Below are 17,078 nucleotides of genomic sequence, written 5' to 3'. Positions count from 1 at the left end.
CTTCAAATCAATCATTATCCTTATTCTTCTTGATCCTCACAGCTCGACTTTCAGCATTCATATAATTAGCACATAACTGTAAATGGATTTAATTCCTCAAGCTCATGGCTTGCCTCTTGAATATTTACATCATCTTATCTTGTCATAGCCCAAGTACATACCAAGTAGCAAACATTTTGTCTTTTAATTCAGGCATGACCTATTTGAAAAATGAAACAGATTGCATGAAGTAATTAGAGGAAAATATAGCCACTGTAGAATCTTCATTTCCAAAGAAGATACCCAAATGATTAGACTTCTATTGTCAAATGTTCAAAATCTGTAAAATACCCTAGAAGGGCATGAATACTTAGATAAATAATAAATAATGCATACTTCTTCATTTTTGCAAACAGATATACAAAAGGATAATTTAAGAAAAGAAATAAAGATGGTAAGCTATAGGTCGAGGAGGATAAAGGTAGAGGGAAAGGGCAGAAAGCAAGACGTCTCTGAACATATTACGTAGTTTCAACTTTGGGGGCAAGTAAATGTCTTACATATTCAGAAAATTAAATTTATAAAATTGCCTACAAGTCAAAAATAAATGGAAAGGAAGGAACCTCAATGCATATCTTGTTGGTGACACAACCACACACACAGAATTATTTCAGGTGACTTTAGGAGGTCAGCACTTTGGACCTCCTCAGACTCTGCTCCACCCAAGTCTTTTCTGATCCTTCCTTGCTGGAAGCAATCACCTTGAACTTCTGTATCATCTGAGATGTATCTCTTATAGACTTGAACACTTTCTACCTCTATTATGATTGTTTACATCTACGTTCCTGAGAGAAGAACCAACATCTGATTCAAATTTACCATTTGCACAAGTGTATCTCCTTCGACACAGTTTTACTATGTATATAATCAAAATTAGTATTTTTCAAATGCAAAACAATTTTTAAAAAATGTAAAACCATGAGGGTGTTGTCTAGAGCACTGTCAGGGTTCTTTTCAAAAACCAAATTCCCTGGAGTCAGAACTTCTAAAAGATTTTGTGATTTTAGAAAAGCTTCTGCTTCTCTCCAGCAAAGAAAGGGTACATTTAGTAGGAAAAAGCAAAACCAAATGAAACTGAACATTCAACACTGATGAAACTTCACTTTTTTTTTTTTTTTTTTTTTTGCGGTACGCAGGCCTCTCACTGTTGTGGCCTCTCCCGTTGCGGAGCACAGGCTCCGGACGCACAGGCTCAGCGGCCATGGCTCACGGGCCCAGCCGCTCCGCGGCATGTGGTATCTTCCCGGACCGGGGCACGAACCCGTGTCCCCTGCATCGGCAGGCGGACTCTCAACCACTGCGCCACCAGGGAAGCCCCGAAACTTCACTTTTAATACTCTCTGAGCCTGGAGTCTACAGAGGAGGATGAGATGCTTTTACATGAACATATGCTAAAGTTGCAAGTTAACCATAAAAGATAAACCTTCACTCATTCATTCATTCATTTTAGGATTAAATAACATCCCAGTTATTTGAAAACATTAAAAGCAGTAAGATGATATTCAGTGAACCTGAAAAATGAACAGGATTGTGATTAAGATTTGTATCTCACTGTAGTGTTATAATATTCAGTTATTACTGAAGTCATGCTTGGAAAACCCAACACTACTACTTCAAAATATATTAAAATTTGATAATAGCTGCTGTGTCTTCACCAAAAATCACCATGCTTTACATGAATTTTTATCTTCCTCAGTAAATAGCATGAAAAAAATATATATATACTTATAGCATGTGATGTATACAGAGATGTATACACACACATATATGTTTTTTCACATTTGTGGACTAAAGCAGCAGAAGTAATTGATTAAAATCCTAAGTACATACGGCATAGAGAGCCAAAGATGGGCAATCAGTGAGTGTGCTCTGGGAGAAAAGCTACTCCCAGATTCAAAGAAAAGTAGATTCATATTGAGGGGTGTCATTTTTCATCTATCCAGAGTATATGAGAGGTGCATCTGTTACTAGATAGATAATGCAAGTCTTTAAAAAAATCCACATTTCCCTTTTACATAGACTACAGAATGACCAACTTTACATTATTTAATAAAACACATTTGGAAACTTAGTCACTCCATCTGTAGGATCTTCCAATTCCTTTAAGCAACTTATTTTCAGCATCCTCTTATTATTCAAAGGACCTCTAAAGTTAGGCAGAATACCAAGAGTCACAGTTTAGGAAGGAGAAGCAATCTCTGACAGAAGATTTCAAGACCAAACGTAGCCTTCCCATTGTACTCCAGGGCTAAGAGTAAGCTTCCTCTATCCCCTTCAGCCCTCTTAAGGGTTTTTTTTTTTTTTTGCGGTACGCGGGCCTCTCACTGTTGTGGCCTCTCCCGTTGCGGAGCACAGGCTCCGGACGCGCAGGCTCAGCGGCCATGGCTCACGGGCCCACTTAAGGGGTTTTTACTTGATAAAACCAATTCCTAATGTTACAGCCATTCTGGAAAAGTAACTCAATTAAACTTTATTTTGATGCCACTTCAAATCTATGAAAGCTTGTTCAAACAGAGTGAAAATCAGTGCTATGGTTCAACAGATGAGAGACTGTTTCAGTCCGTGAATCCATCTCAACAAATATTTATCACCCGTCTACTACGTCTCCTACCCTTGGGTGGCTGGGTTCAAGGTGAATGGGGCACACCCTCAATTTCCAAGAAACGGGGGAAGACAGTCACATAAAGGTAGGTCGATAAAGCATACGAAGTTGAACAATTTGGATGAAAACAGTGTATTCTGGGCACTTGGCAGAAGGATGGCTAGCCTGGGGTAGGGGTGGGAAGGTGGGCTGTGATCACTTTCCCTAATGACAACTGACAGTTTTAAAAGATGAATACGAGTGACTCCCATGAAGAGGCAGGGGGGGTGGAGGCATTTGAGGCAGATGGGACAACCTGAGAAAAGGAATGAAGATGCAAGGCATCCTGTTCTGCATGGGAAACCACAAGCAGTTTGGAAGCGCCACAACGTATAAAGCACAAGCGTTCTGGACAGATTGCTCTGGAGGGACTAAGTATGGAGAACAGTTCTGAGAGGCAGCAGGAAAGGAGAAGAGGGTAAGGAATTGACAAATATTGTCGGTAAGGCGGGGAGGGGCTGGGGACTGGCTGGCTGTTGGGTGGGTGAGGGGTTGGGAGTAAGGGAGGGAGGTATCCCCCTGCCTTGGGTTTCTGTGATGCTGGAGCTTTTACAGTTAGAGGGTAGAGCTTAGAGCTCAGATGGGTGTAGGGTGATCGGCGCTGGGCACTCGATTTGAAAAGTGGAAAACTGAAAAATCTGTTATTCTCTCTAGGAGGCAAAATAGCTATTCTCTCTAGGAGGCAAAATAGTTATTCTCTCTAGGAGGCAAAATAGCCCAGTAGCTAAGGGCATTTGTGTTTCCAAGCCAAAGGCATCTTTGCCTGGTGTTGCGGGGGGCGGGGGCAGTTCCAGAGGCCTGTGAATAGGCATCAACATCTTTCCTCCTCTGGTGCTGATGACTACTTGAGTCTAGACAAGGAGGAAGGACCCAAATTTGAAGATGGTGACTGGGAGGTATAAGAGTTCAGGTGACATTCAAAGGAGACCTCACAGGAAAGGGTCTTTCTCTTTCCTTAAGTTTTGTTCAAAACAACACTTTTGGAGCTGGGAGACATTCATGTCTTAATTTTCAGATATCCCATCTGGTGATATGACATAAATAAAATCTCCCAATTCTCCCAGCCAGAGTGTATTTGTCTAATTTCAAGTTACTCTAGAAACTAAGACAGCTTGAAAATGGAGGCTCTGATCTCATCATCAACAAATAAAAAGCATAAGGAGTACAAGGTTGGGGAAATAATGGTGTGTTCAATTTGGAAAGGCCATGTTTGAGGTGCCTCTGGTCTTTCCAGACTTTCTAACAGGTAACTGGGCAGATTAGTCTGCATTTTGGGGAGAAATCTGAGCTGGAAGTAAAGATTTGGGAATCATCATCACCTAATTTTGAAAAGAGTGAAAAAGAAACTTTAGGGAGTAGTAGGCCAAGGGCAAGAAGAGAAAGAAAAAGTGATCAAAGAAAGATAGAAGCAACGATGGAGAAAGAGAATCAGATGCACGTAGTACCAAGAATAGAGAGTACCAAGGAATAGAGAGTTTCATAAAGGGCTTGGTGGGAACAACGGTATCTGAGAAGCAGGAAGGATGAAGTCACAGGCCTGCAGCACCGCCTTGGGATGCATTTAATCATCTTAATGGGAAGCTTCAGGAAAGTCTCCAGGGCAGAAACCAGAGCATAGGGAGTTTAGGAATAAAGCTGGAAAAAAAAATTGGAGCAAAGTACATACAAGGAATATGCTTTGAGAAGCGAGAATGAAAAGAGGAAGTTACATGGCCTTTCCCTCATCTAGAGGGGGAGGCTGGTGAAGGTGGGAAGGTTTAGGATGGTAGAACCCAAGGCTGAAGGGAAGATACCAGAAGGAAGGAGAGAAAGATACAGAGGAGAAGAGATAAGGAAGGGAAAGAACTTCCGGGGTGGGGGGAAGAGGGCGGGGTCAGGAAAGGCAGGGATGGAGAAGGAGCTGGTCCTGAAGATCAGGAGGGATGCTGGGCTCCTTGCTGGACCCTGGAGGACAAGCCATGAGGACAGATGCAGCTCTGGAACCCAGAAGAGTAAATCCAAATGGGGTAACGCGGCTAGTCAGTCCCCACGGTGACATGTCCCTCAACCCAACCCATGTGTTCAGACTACGGCAGCCACATTTGAAAAAGGCTGCAATATTCTAAATGAGCGGTTCCCAACCTTTTTGGCACCAGGGACTGGTTTTGTGGAAGACAATTTTTCCACAGACGGGGGTGGGGGGCAGGTTGAGGGGGCTGGTTCAAGCGACAGGGGGTGGCAGATGGGGCTTCACTCACTCGCCCGCCGCTCACCTTCTGCTGTGTGGCCCAGCTCCTAACAGGCCATGGACTGGTACCGGTCTGCGGCCTGGGGGTTGGGGACCCCTGTTCTAAATCACAGAGGTCGGGCAGTGACACAAATTTCCATCTCACAAGCTACAAAGGCTGGAGTGGCAACAGGAAGGAAGAAGCATCACACTACGCCTCTAAAGTTTCTATGTAAGTATTTTAATGTTATAGCCCCTAAAAAGACAGGGAACAACAGAATGCAAAGAATTTAAATTTTCTATGTTGCTGTCAGTAATAGTAAGAGTGTTCTCATCAGTAGGTATACATTCTCTTTAAACACTAGAAGTGTGAGTAGTTTGATCTTTAGGGGAAATTATAGTCAGATAGTATCCAAAAGGTTACCATGATATAGCTAAATTACCTCTGCCTGTCACAGGTTGAAGAACATTTAAATTCTGGAAGTCCGCATCAGCTTTGTCTAGATAACAAATCTTAAGTACCTTCCTATATTCACTCAATTAGTGATCCTGGGCCTTGATAACACTGCAGGGAGAAACTTTCCAACTATCATTCAAATCATATCTAAAAAGGTGGTCATAAATATTTTAAAACCTAAGTGAACTAATAAGACCTAGACCCATTAAGGATAAGATCTTTTACAACAAATTAAATAAAACAATTTATTGAAGTCTGGACTCAAGATAAGCTAGATTTACTAGTTGACCTTTTATTCATTTAAAGAACAAAATTAGCTCTAATTGCATTAGAATGGAATCCAGTAAATTTTCCCCAGTCTTGTAATGTGGCATCCGTGTAAGGACTGCTGTAATTGTTTACAAGTAAGATGGAAATGCTTTGATTATAATCTTTCCAGTTGTTTTACTGGGTAGTAAAAACATTTCCCAAAACCTAAAGCCAGTTTTTCTGACAGCATACTATTTTATTCTCTTGCATACACTGCATCTTTGGTGTTAATCAACAAACTATCATGTTCCAGAGGAAGAAATTAAACTTGGGGATTCCATCATAACTTTAGCTCAGTAAAAATGAGAGAGTGATATACGGAGGTTAAGATATCCTAGTCTGGAAAAATCAGAAAAGGGCTGAAGACCCGAGTAAGAAAAAATTTAACCACCTGCTTCCTCTTGGAATTATAACTGAGATATATGGGTTTGGGTCTGTTGAATTTATAAGTATAAAAGTTAGCAAGAATAATGTATACCACCCACAATTTGTGTTCTCATTGTTCAGCTGCTAGGAAGTTTCATTTGTAATGTTACCATCTTTCACTAGCATTAAAAACAAGTCATTTGCCATAAATTTTAAATACAGTCACTCAAGATTTTTATTCTTATTTATTTTTTTGGGGGGTGGGTCACTGTTCTTGTTAGTTAGCTTCTAATATAGGCAAAATAACCTATGAAATGTTTCAGTATCAGTGGCAAGTTAACCAGGGCAAAACAAAGAAAACTATCAACACTTTTCAATCTTTCTCTCTCTCTCTCTCTTTTTTTTAAAAAAATCAAAGCAGACAGTTTTATCCGTAGGGAAACAAATTAAAAATAGAAGAACAAAAGGCCTTCCAAATCTGACAGGATGATGGTCTGAAATGTTCTTAAACTTTATTTCTAAAGGATCTTTTTTTTTAACCAATAAGCTTCCTTGCCCTGCCTCTTCAGTATACTTTTATAAAAATATGAATCTGATTGCCTTTCCCTAAATAAAATAAAAATATATCAATTGTTTTTGCCTGCCCCTCATCCCTTATTCTGGTAGGAGAGTCCTTCTTTCCTTCTGGAACCTAACATTTCCCCTTCTAACAGGGCTCTCCCCCCTCCCACTGGGGCTGGTTCCTAGATGGGAACCCACAGCAGATGCTGTGAAAGGCAGGGTGGGCAGTTCAGCCTGTGAGCACTAAGAACCACACCAGCCAAGAGCAATCTGTACCATCTTTGCCACCACACAGAGGTTAGACAGAGAAAAAGAAAGTGAACAGAGTCTTAATGACACTTTTTGAAGCCTTGTTACCACTTTGCCTAAAGCCAATTTCTTTGAGCTAGTTTGATTAGGGTTTCTGCTACTTGCAACCAACAGTCCTGACTAATACAAAGAGAAAGTGTTTCAACTAGGGAAGGGAAGACTCCTTATAGAGGCACCTTCACTGAGTGTGCGTCTATGTTACATCCTTGGATCAGGGGTTGGTGTAAGAAACAGTCAAATAAAAAAAAGGTGTTCTTGCCATCTGGTTCCTTATGGAAATAAAATTTCAAATTTAGTGTCTTCAAAAACTCTGTCTCTCCTGAGAAACTAGGAGGTACCTTCCTTTTTAAAACTGCATTTCACTCTGCACTTATTGCCAGGAAGCCATAATCATATTTGATGTGCAGTCATTTGCTTCTTTTTCCTCTCCTTGGCCTTGGTTTCCTAGTATTTTCTAGTATCTTTATGTTCTCTCTTTAAGTCACCCTTAAATTAGTTTAGACTGGAAAAAAGTCTACATATGAATAAACGACATTTTAAGTGTAAGAAGAAATGTAAAAAGTGAGATAAAAATCATTTGCTATTATTTTTCTAAAGAACTTGTCACTAAAACACCACTATACACATTTCACCTATTATATGTCTTTCAGTGAAATGTGGCTACATAAAAATATAGAACGCTTACTTTCTTTAAAAATATTTTAAATAGTTATTTTTGTAATTGCCCATGGTACCCTCTATTTCTGGCTGTCCTATCAACAATAGTTAATCAGAAAAGTTTGGATCACAAAAAAGACAACAAATACCTGTACATATTTTACATTTTTAAAGGTTGAACGTTATTTTTCAAGATTAATGAGCAAAGTTTTAGCTCCCATTTTTATAGCATATATAATTTAGAAATTACAAGTATTAAGAAGCCTCCTCCCAGGCATAAACTAAACTCTATAAACTGCAATAAAAAAACTGAATTACTTACATGAGAAAAAAAAGCGTCCAATTTTCAGCACCTCTGTTAAAAGAGGTTTGATTAATGAAAGAATTTCCTGAATTATAAGAAATACATAATACCATGAGTATTATAATACTCATAGCTGTGGTGATAAAATGTTAGCAGAAAGAAAACTGTAATTTCCAGCAGTAAAGTGGTCATTGAAAAATATCCCAGCATAATTTGCATATTTTGGGAAAAGGATTAAACTTGTGAAAGAGAATACTTATTGTGACCTCTCAGCCAAAAGAAAATTTAGGATTATTAATGATAATGATATTGTTTTCATGAAAGGTACCATAAATGATTCTGTGTCACTTGATCAAATACAGTATCTAACTGGAACAATAACTGAGCCTTACTGGATTTTTGGAGGAGCCCAATTCATTATCCCCTCCCTGGTGAGCTCACTGAATAAGGGCAGCAGTGTCCTGAGAGCAGAACCAGTTCCCAACTTCTCCAATACAGTAACCCTACCGACCAGACCAAAGCTCCCTGGCGGGAGAGCCACTCCACCCTCGGAAGAGCCAAGGAACAGATGGAGAAAAGGACAGAGCTGCCTCCCCAGTGCCAGGGAGATGACAGCATTAGATACATTTGAGAAATGTGAGGGGGAAAGAACGCTTAACCCCCTAAGCACTACCATTATTCACCCCCAAATCTTTACAAACCTTGACCTTTTTTCTTAATACTTTACCAATACCTAAAGTTATCTTTTTTAATGAGAAGCTCCTTTAACAGAATTTTGAGCTTTATAAATATAACCACACATTTAATGTTCTGCCATGTCTCTCCCAACAATCCTATCTAAACAGTCCCACACTAAGGTACTTCCTTCCTCACGTTACTCTGCTCTATTTATATCCTTCATAGAAATAAATAAATGAACAAATGCCGAAAGTTAGCCCAATTTTCCCACACTTGCTCAAAATAAAGGGATGGTAAGACTGGGATAACAAATAACATGGCGACTGTGCTGCCACTTGCCCATCCCATAGTGGGCATTACACGCACTGTACTCTCTGTCACCAAGTCCAGTGAGACCTCAATATCCTGATCAATATGGCTCCAGGTGCTGCTCCCGGGCAAGCTGAAACCTACCTGCTTTCTCGGCATCAAGGCAAAACTTGACTGTTGGGCCAGACTCAGTTATTTAATGATTTATTTGAATGTATTGTTTCTCCCCATTCATATCATCCCCACAAACTACGGATGTTGAGATTGTAACTTCAGGGTTAGTATTCTAGTTTCATCTTCAATACAGACTAAAAGGAACTCTGGGTCCCCATTACTGGGAGACCTACTGAAGGAATTTGAGGTCCTTGTAAAGTCACCCTGAGTTTTAACACTATCAGAAGGAGGCACTGGACTGACCACAGACCCTTTAGAATCCAGTTTCCAGGCACGTTAAATGAAGTGGAAAACAAGGGCCCTCTGTCTGGCTTCAAGGGACAATAATAGAGAATAGAGGAAATAATCTAACCTCAAAGTACCTTCCTGGATCACGGGTCAAAGGCATAATTTCTTTATAAGATTTAGAAACTAAATATTGTCTTAAAGATCTTCCAACGAGAGTGTAAAATTTGAACCCTGTAAAGCTTTTTCTTTTTCCTGTAGTTTCAAAAGACTATTCTCTGCCTGTTCTTTAGCAGTAGACAACCCCTCCCCATAGACTATTCAAACTCCTCCATTTGAATGCGAGTCTGCTCATTAATTCCACTTCAAAAGAGCATCATTACACGCCCTCGGCTGTATACAAACTAAGTAAAGGCACATGTATATAAATCTACCATCTCTTTTCCATTATTACTGCCAAGGAATAAGCCATGTATCCTATGCTATGACAATAAAAGATTATTTTTAATTTCATATAATTTTCATGTTCATAAAATGTTATCCTTCTTTTAATTTTTTTTCAAACATTCTTGGCTTGTGAGTCATAAAAAACAGACAGTGGGATGGACTGGCCCACAGCCATAGTTTGCTGACCCCTGATTTAGATTTAAAACAAAAAAACAGAAAACAAACAAGTTAAAAAAAAAACCAACCCTTATCATTAACTTATATTTTATATAAAATCCTATTGCTATGTGACTTGGGCCTCTTTTTCTCTCTCTTTTTAAGTTTAAAATGTAATATATTTCACTTAAGTTATTCCTTTGCTCATTATAAGTATTTCCTCGTGTCTGACTTTGGTCAAGTGATTGACTATTCATATGATATGGGAGTTATTTACCTAAATGTCAGAAAGTTTACATGTTACATAAAGTTATACTTTCAAGGACAATTTGTCTAGAATTGTACTGGGTACTATAATTTCCGTAATACTGAACATTTTGTTCCAGAGTCATAGGATCTATTTCTCACATCTTCCAATATCTTAGGTATATGAGTGATTTATCGAGAGGAAAAGAAATTACTCGACAGAATAACTGAAAGACGCTTAAGGGTAGATGAGATGAATATTACTATCAGTGCCTTTTTACAAACCTTATTTCTCTAAAGGAATAAGCAAGCCAAACTTCTGTGTGAAAGGAAAGATGAAGTAATGGTGAGTTATGAGAAAACTGGAATAAATATGAATGGGTAGGAGAAAAGTAGTTGTCCAATGATAAATAAGAACATCTTCCCTTTACAGTAGTGAACCCAAGTACAGGATTTCCAAGGAGATGGTAGGTACAGTTATTTTGGTTGGGTCTCTTTGTTAACTAGCCCTCTGTCCTCTGATGGTTGAGGGAGAAGGATGTTACTAAAATTTCTCATCAGAATAATGCTGGGATTTTTCGTTGTATTACATTTAGAACTAACAGAAGCAGCGGCTGCATAAAATACACGCTACACACAAACTTTAAGATGGAACAAACCATGAGAATGTAAAGCAAATTTCCTGTTGTCTACTGTACCTACTAAATAAATAAGTTCATGGCTACTACTTTCATTTTTATGGCTAAAAATTGAATAAAAGTTAAATGCCTTGTAAGCCTATTTCCTACATAATATTTGATTGTTTGCAGTGTAAACTAATCCATTTTCAGGCTTACTGGTAAAAAGTAAGGTTGTAAACTTGTACTTTGAGCTTGTAAAATTCATTTAAATGATGTATAATATGATTTTTAGAAGAATGATTTTCAACATGATTTACAAAAAAAAAAATCAATGCTTCATTACCCTATTAGGATCATATAATAGCACTGTAGGCCTTAATTCATACCCTCAAAATGAATAAAAGAAACATAGCCAACTAATTTACTTTGAAGAAGGGTGGGTGGATGTGATGATTCCATGAAAATTAAGAAAATAAACAGTAAACATGGGGTTTACATTTCCAGTTCTCTCTTAAAAAAAAAAAAGAGCAGACAATTCAGACTTCAGTTACTATTATATACTGTTTCACCAAGCCTTTGGCAGTATCCTCGTTTTATATGCACAGAATAAAACCATGTGCCATCTGAGCAAGAAAAGAATCTTCATTCTTTGTCCTGGTGACAGAGAACACACACTTGAAAAGGTTTAACATTACATCCACCTGGGCGTAACATGGTAGTCAGTCCATTCAATACATAGTTTCTTATTTTTCAGATAACCAGAGCCTTACAAACTATGCAGAAACAATGTCCTGTGCTAGTCTTTACAAAAGTGCCAGAAAAAACCCCCCCAAAATACAAAGGATCCTATATGTTGAATAAAGCAATAAGCATTAACTCTGAGGAAGAAACCAATAAAAATTTGAAAATGAAGACTTTTCAAAATACAGCTTGACCCTACTATATATTCACACTGGGAAAAGGTCTACAGAATTAAGTCCACTAGGAAAGAGTAGTGAAGGTTAAGTTCCATCTGTTGCACTCTAACTGGAAATGTCTGTACTTACATTTTGTCTTGGCCAGCTCCAACTCGGAGAGTCAATCTGGGGATCACTGGGCTTGGGGCTGGGACCACTGGCTCCACTTTTATCTGTTGAAGATATTACGTTAGAGTCAAATACTTTTTTTTCAACAAAAGTACCTCCTCCCTTTTCTCCTACTTCCTCATCTCCACAAACTTGATAAGCCTTTAAGTTTCAAATGTGCCTAAAATGCTAGATGTAAAGATAAACTGGGCTATTTTGTTTTCGTTTCCCAACAACTGAAGGCTACCAGGCAACATGGAAAATTCCATAAACTTTAAACACTAGTAAATATGGGAGTTATTTCTGCATTTTCTTAGTTTTGACTAATTTCTTGGATTTTATTGTTAGAATTTTTAAACAGAAACTGTTACCTGGGTCATTCAGTGGAACGTTTAAGTAACTGCCAGACTTAACAAAAACAGAAAAAAATGCAGTCATAGCTTCACTATAAGATAAAATGAATCTATTAATGGGTCTTGAAAAACATTAGACTCATCTCATGTTTACAATGTCATAAAAGAAAACCAACACACTAAGTGTAATTACAGCACTGAACTGTTCCATTTTTTGGCTAGTAGAAAAATGATCTAAAATATTGTACAAGACAAAACATATTTATTTAGAAAGGATTTATGGCAAAGGCAATAACTGCTGAATAAGTTGAAGATCTCACAAATATTTGAGCTAATAATCAGAAAGGGAATACACAAATTGAGTATGGTGTGAAAGGGATTCTCCACAATTTCTGGCTTGAAGATCCTACATAGAACAATTGACATTTTGAATGAACAAAATGAACAAGAGATGTGCAGTTCGAATTATTATCTACATCAGAGTCTTCCAGCATTTTTGGTGGGATGGTTCCTTGGTGGTCCCAGGCACGGCCACATGTTTAACATCCCTACATGCCAGTAGGACACTGCTAGTCACTGTGACAACTAGTGCAAACCACTGATTTATATATTTCAAGCTCAAGAGTTAAATCATAACAGAACAGTGCAGTGGTTCTAAAGGGGAAGGAATTTATAACGTAGTGCTCAGTATAGTATATCATATAATCAATATATTGCACATTGATCAAATCTATCATTTTTTTTCATATGTTTTTACCTGTCCCCTTCTTGAATTGTTTTTTCTTTTTAAATCCCACCGTCACATCAAGATCGATGACTTCTATCATTCTCTTGAACAGTGCATGGTACGCAGGAGGTACTCAACCAATGTCTGTTGAATGAACCACTTATCCTGCAAGCACCCTCAACTCCCCTGCCTCTCGGTCATTTCACCATTCGTCCAGGACCAATCTAAAATCATTCTTTAGGGCACTGAGTAATTCCAAAGAAAATATTTAAAACTGTACAAACTTCTGCCATCAAAACTCCAATTTCATCTGTGCCTTTAATACTATCTGCTTATTTGGATTCCCAGCTAAACTAGTTAAGAGCAGAAACCATGCCTGTTCTGTTTGTTGCTATTTCCCAGTGCCTATCATAGGGTCTGACACATAAGTGCTTAAGATATATTTTAAAATTAATCGGAAGCGATTATTTACAGCTTTTAAGACCCATCCCGTGAGTTCCTTCCTCTTTTGCCCTTCAAACCCCACAGGACAAAATACTGAGGCCACTAAGCAGAATTTCTTCAATTCCCTACAAACTTCTCTGCATTCACGATTACACTAGGGTCCATCTCCTCCAGTCTTCGAAAGACTTCCTCCTTATTTGTAGCATCTTCAACTTCGCAGTTCCACTCATTATTTTCATCTAGCTTTCAAATGCGCTCAACTCTATCCTTTAAAAAACTTACCTCCCCTTCAACCTCTCACTGACGACCTCTCACATTTTCTAGTCTTCATCGTCTGCATTTCTCCATTTCTCCTTCATCCCTCACCCAACTCCACTCTACTTTCTGGCCCAACCACGCCACTAAACTATTCCTTCTAGACACTCAATCTTTCCGAATGTCCCGTCTGTTTCTTCACTGAGGTCTTCATCACGCTCCTTCCCTGTCCCTAGCAAAGTCCTCTCCTCTCGTCCTCCCATACTTTCTCCACTGACCTCATCCATGTCCATGGTTTCAATCCTAAGTTGTTGTTTTTTTTTAACTTTTTTTTTTTTGGGCCGTGCCACGTGGCTTGCGGGATCTTAGTTCCCCCACCAGGGATTGAACCCGGGCCCCCTGCAGTGACAGCACCGAGTCCTAACCACTGAACCAGCAGGGAATTCCCTCAATCCTAAGTTTTCAATATGGCATGTCTTCAAAATCTCCCTCTCTAGACCAGCACTGATTGGAACTAAGACCAAAACATAATGCTGCCCACTGAACATTTTCAGCTAAATATCCTATAAGGATTTCATCTCATTACATCTAAATCTTAACTTATCAACTCCCCCATGAAAACCTGCTCCTCTAAATGGTCTCACTTTTGGCAGATGTCTCTTTTATTTGCCCAGTTCTTAGTCCAGTGGTTTTCCTCAAGGCCTTGGGGGTCAAGGGTCTGGGGGAGGGGGCAAAGCAAGACCCATGGAAAATTTTTGTGTTCACTTTCTCCTCTATTTTTTTGAACACAGGGTTCCATATCTAAACAAATCTGAAAACCAGTGGTCTAGCCTATTTTGTAAACTACTAAGGCGTCTACATTTTTCTCACCATTCTGTGTTATCTGTGGGAAAATAAACAAATATATCCAAAACAAACATTTATAAAACACTTAATGTTTGCCAGGCATTGTGTTTGGTTATTTTCCAGATGTTCTCATTTAGGTTCTTTACCAAACAGGTTGGGGTATGGTTTCCATTTTACAGAGAAACTGATCATACATTGATCATACATTTTTCCTTTCTTTCCTGTTTCTTTTTCCTTTTCTGTTTTCAGGTCACAAAAATAGCAAAACTAGGACTGAATACAATTTTTTTTTTATTCAGAGAATGAAAAATTATATAAAGTTCCTATATTTCTTCAATTCTAAAAAATTTTAGGGTCACACACTCCTAACTGACCTGAGTACTGGGAGTAATATTCCATGTTCCTTCAACCCACAATACTATTATTGAAGCACTTAAATAATACTTTCTTAAGCTTTATTAAAAAATAAAGCTGTTTGCCCTAACTTTCAAAAAATCTTCTTCACTATTATTATGCTTCACATTGTATTTTGGTCCACTGCTATTACCACACTACACAATAATTATAACTTACCGGTATAGCACTTCACAAAGTGTGTCCCATATACATAATCCAATCTGATCTTCACAACTCTATAAGGTAGGTGTGGAAGCTACTATTACTCACATGTACTAAGGGCTCAGAAAGATTAAGTGGTTTGGCCAGTTACAAAGTTAGTAAGTAAATGATTGAAATCCAGTTCTCCTGGCACCAAATTCATCCTCTGTTCTACCATACTACTCGTGACTCTTTGCCAAACATTTCTGAGTCCTTTTTTCTGGTAATGCTGATGTCTGGCATGGAGCTATTTAGTCTCTTTGTCAATGTCTTTTATGATGAATGACATATACTTGTGAGATGTCTAGGGTACACTGTAAAATATATTTTTTTCTCTATGTTATTTACACCATGTAACAGGTGTAAACTGGACTGTCCCAGGCAAACCAGGACATATTGCAACCCTACCTAAAAATAGTTAAATACTTTAATTTCATTCTTCAAGAAGTTAAAGCAGATTTAACTTAAAGATAAAATTCAAGCAAGCATAGAAGAAGACCAATAAGAATGCTAACAATGTAGATATAGAAAGTATAGTTTCTAAATAAAAATTTCTCACCAGACTTTTGTTTATGTTAACTTTATCTGAATGCCCACCCAAATAAAAACACAGGGATGTTTCCTACAATCATGAAATAATTTCTCATGTGTCTGTTCCAGCAATCAACACACTAGATGACAATGACTTCAATTATTTACCGCCATCTTTTAATGGCATGAAGCAAAAATCTGGGGGAAACAAGAGCTTGTAAGGGTTAAAATAAAAGAACAGTATTTTAGAGCGATGCTGAGAATTGGGGCACGCAGAAGAGCATTTACAGTGGATTACTAAGCTTCCCAATTCACCAAAGAGGCAAAGTCCAGTAATATAAGACTCCTTTGTAGCTAACTAAAAATACATTGTCAGTGGATTTGTCCAGTTTTATGTATAAGCAATACTTCTTTCACCTGAACTAATACTAGTAGTCATATAAGCCCCTTATTGCCATGTGCTGCATTTTTTTTGCTAATCTTCAAGGATTTAGCTTCTTTGCCACATACCTCAGGGCACCAACTGATAAAGCTCTAACTCTCCATTTTTCCGGGACACCAGCAGTGCGGCCTTGCAAAAAATGAAAATCGCTCAAGAGATTTAAAGGGGAAATTTATTTTTAAAATCCTGACTTGAAGCAAAGAGGTGGATTTTTAAAAAGCTTATCTATAAGGAATCAGTTTAAATTTAAATTCTATCTTGGAACTCTTTCATGCATTCCAGCTTTAAAGTTTATCTTCTGACAGGGACTTTCTGCAAAGGTAATGGGCAGCTTTGTCAATATAATCTGGCCAAGTTTTACTTCCTATTTTTTTAAATGTTAAACTTCTTTCATTAAAAAAAAAACAAACAAAAACCTATGTATGTGTGCTAGGTAGGGTGGCAGCAAGTTCAGCCAGCACTAGTTCAGATGTCTAGCTATGCTAATATGTCAGAAAAACACCCAGAAATACTACTGGTGAAAAGCGGAATTTAAAAACCAAATATTTTAGATGCTGAACTATGACAAATGGTAACCATCCTGTTATCTTTCTTAACGATGAAGGTCTGTGCATTATTTCCATTCAGAAACATAGTCTAACACTGATAGACTGTTTAAAATATTCAACAGACAGAAGATCTACGGTTGTGGTGAAGTATAACAAGCGGGATCCCGCGAGGACAATGAAACAGGACTCGGGCTTTCAGTAAGTGTTCAGTTCGTTCCTCTGAAGCCTTGGGGATGGACTTCAGGAAACTTTGATAAATTCAAACATACTCACTTAAACATTAAGTTACTGGCTTCCCCTTGGAACAAATAGTTATAAGAAACAGCAGGGAATATTTCCCCCTTCTTACTGGGGTTATTTTATTTACTGAAAACCCTTCATTTCACTGGTTAATCATGAAAGCTGATGAGAAAAGGCTGGAAACGAGTCAACAGTACTTTACATAGAAAGGAAAGACGATGGAGACCTTCTGTCAAAGGCACAAACCGGGAAGACCACTTCTCATTCTCTAAAAAACAAACTGTTTAAAGCTCAATAAAAGACTATTTCGGGGCAGATGCTAAGGGA

General features: G+C 38.3%; 1 protein-coding gene across 2 annotated transcripts in view; it reads right to left on the bottom strand.

The window, feature by feature from the left end:
* TAF3 (TATA-box binding protein associated factor 3) overlaps positions 1 to 17,078 on the bottom strand; it is a 154,082-nt gene that overhangs the window by 15,209 nt on the left and 121,795 nt on the right. For both annotated transcript variants that reach the window (XM_060160032.1, XM_060160041.1), the window contains exon 4: positions 11,751 to 11,833. In XM_060160032.1, coding sequence (XP_060016015.1) covers positions 11,751 to 11,833 — 83 coding nt within the window. The remainder of the gene's footprint in view (positions 1 to 11,750; positions 11,834 to 17,078) is intronic.

The sequence above is a fragment of the Lagenorhynchus albirostris genome, chromosome 1 (genome assembly GCF_949774975.1).
Source record: "Lagenorhynchus albirostris chromosome 1, mLagAlb1.1, whole genome shotgun sequence".
In the NCBI taxonomy this organism is placed as follows: Eukaryota; Metazoa; Chordata; class Mammalia; order Artiodactyla; family Delphinidae; genus Lagenorhynchus; species Lagenorhynchus albirostris.
This window is presented reverse-complemented; position numbering and strand designations above follow the sequence as displayed.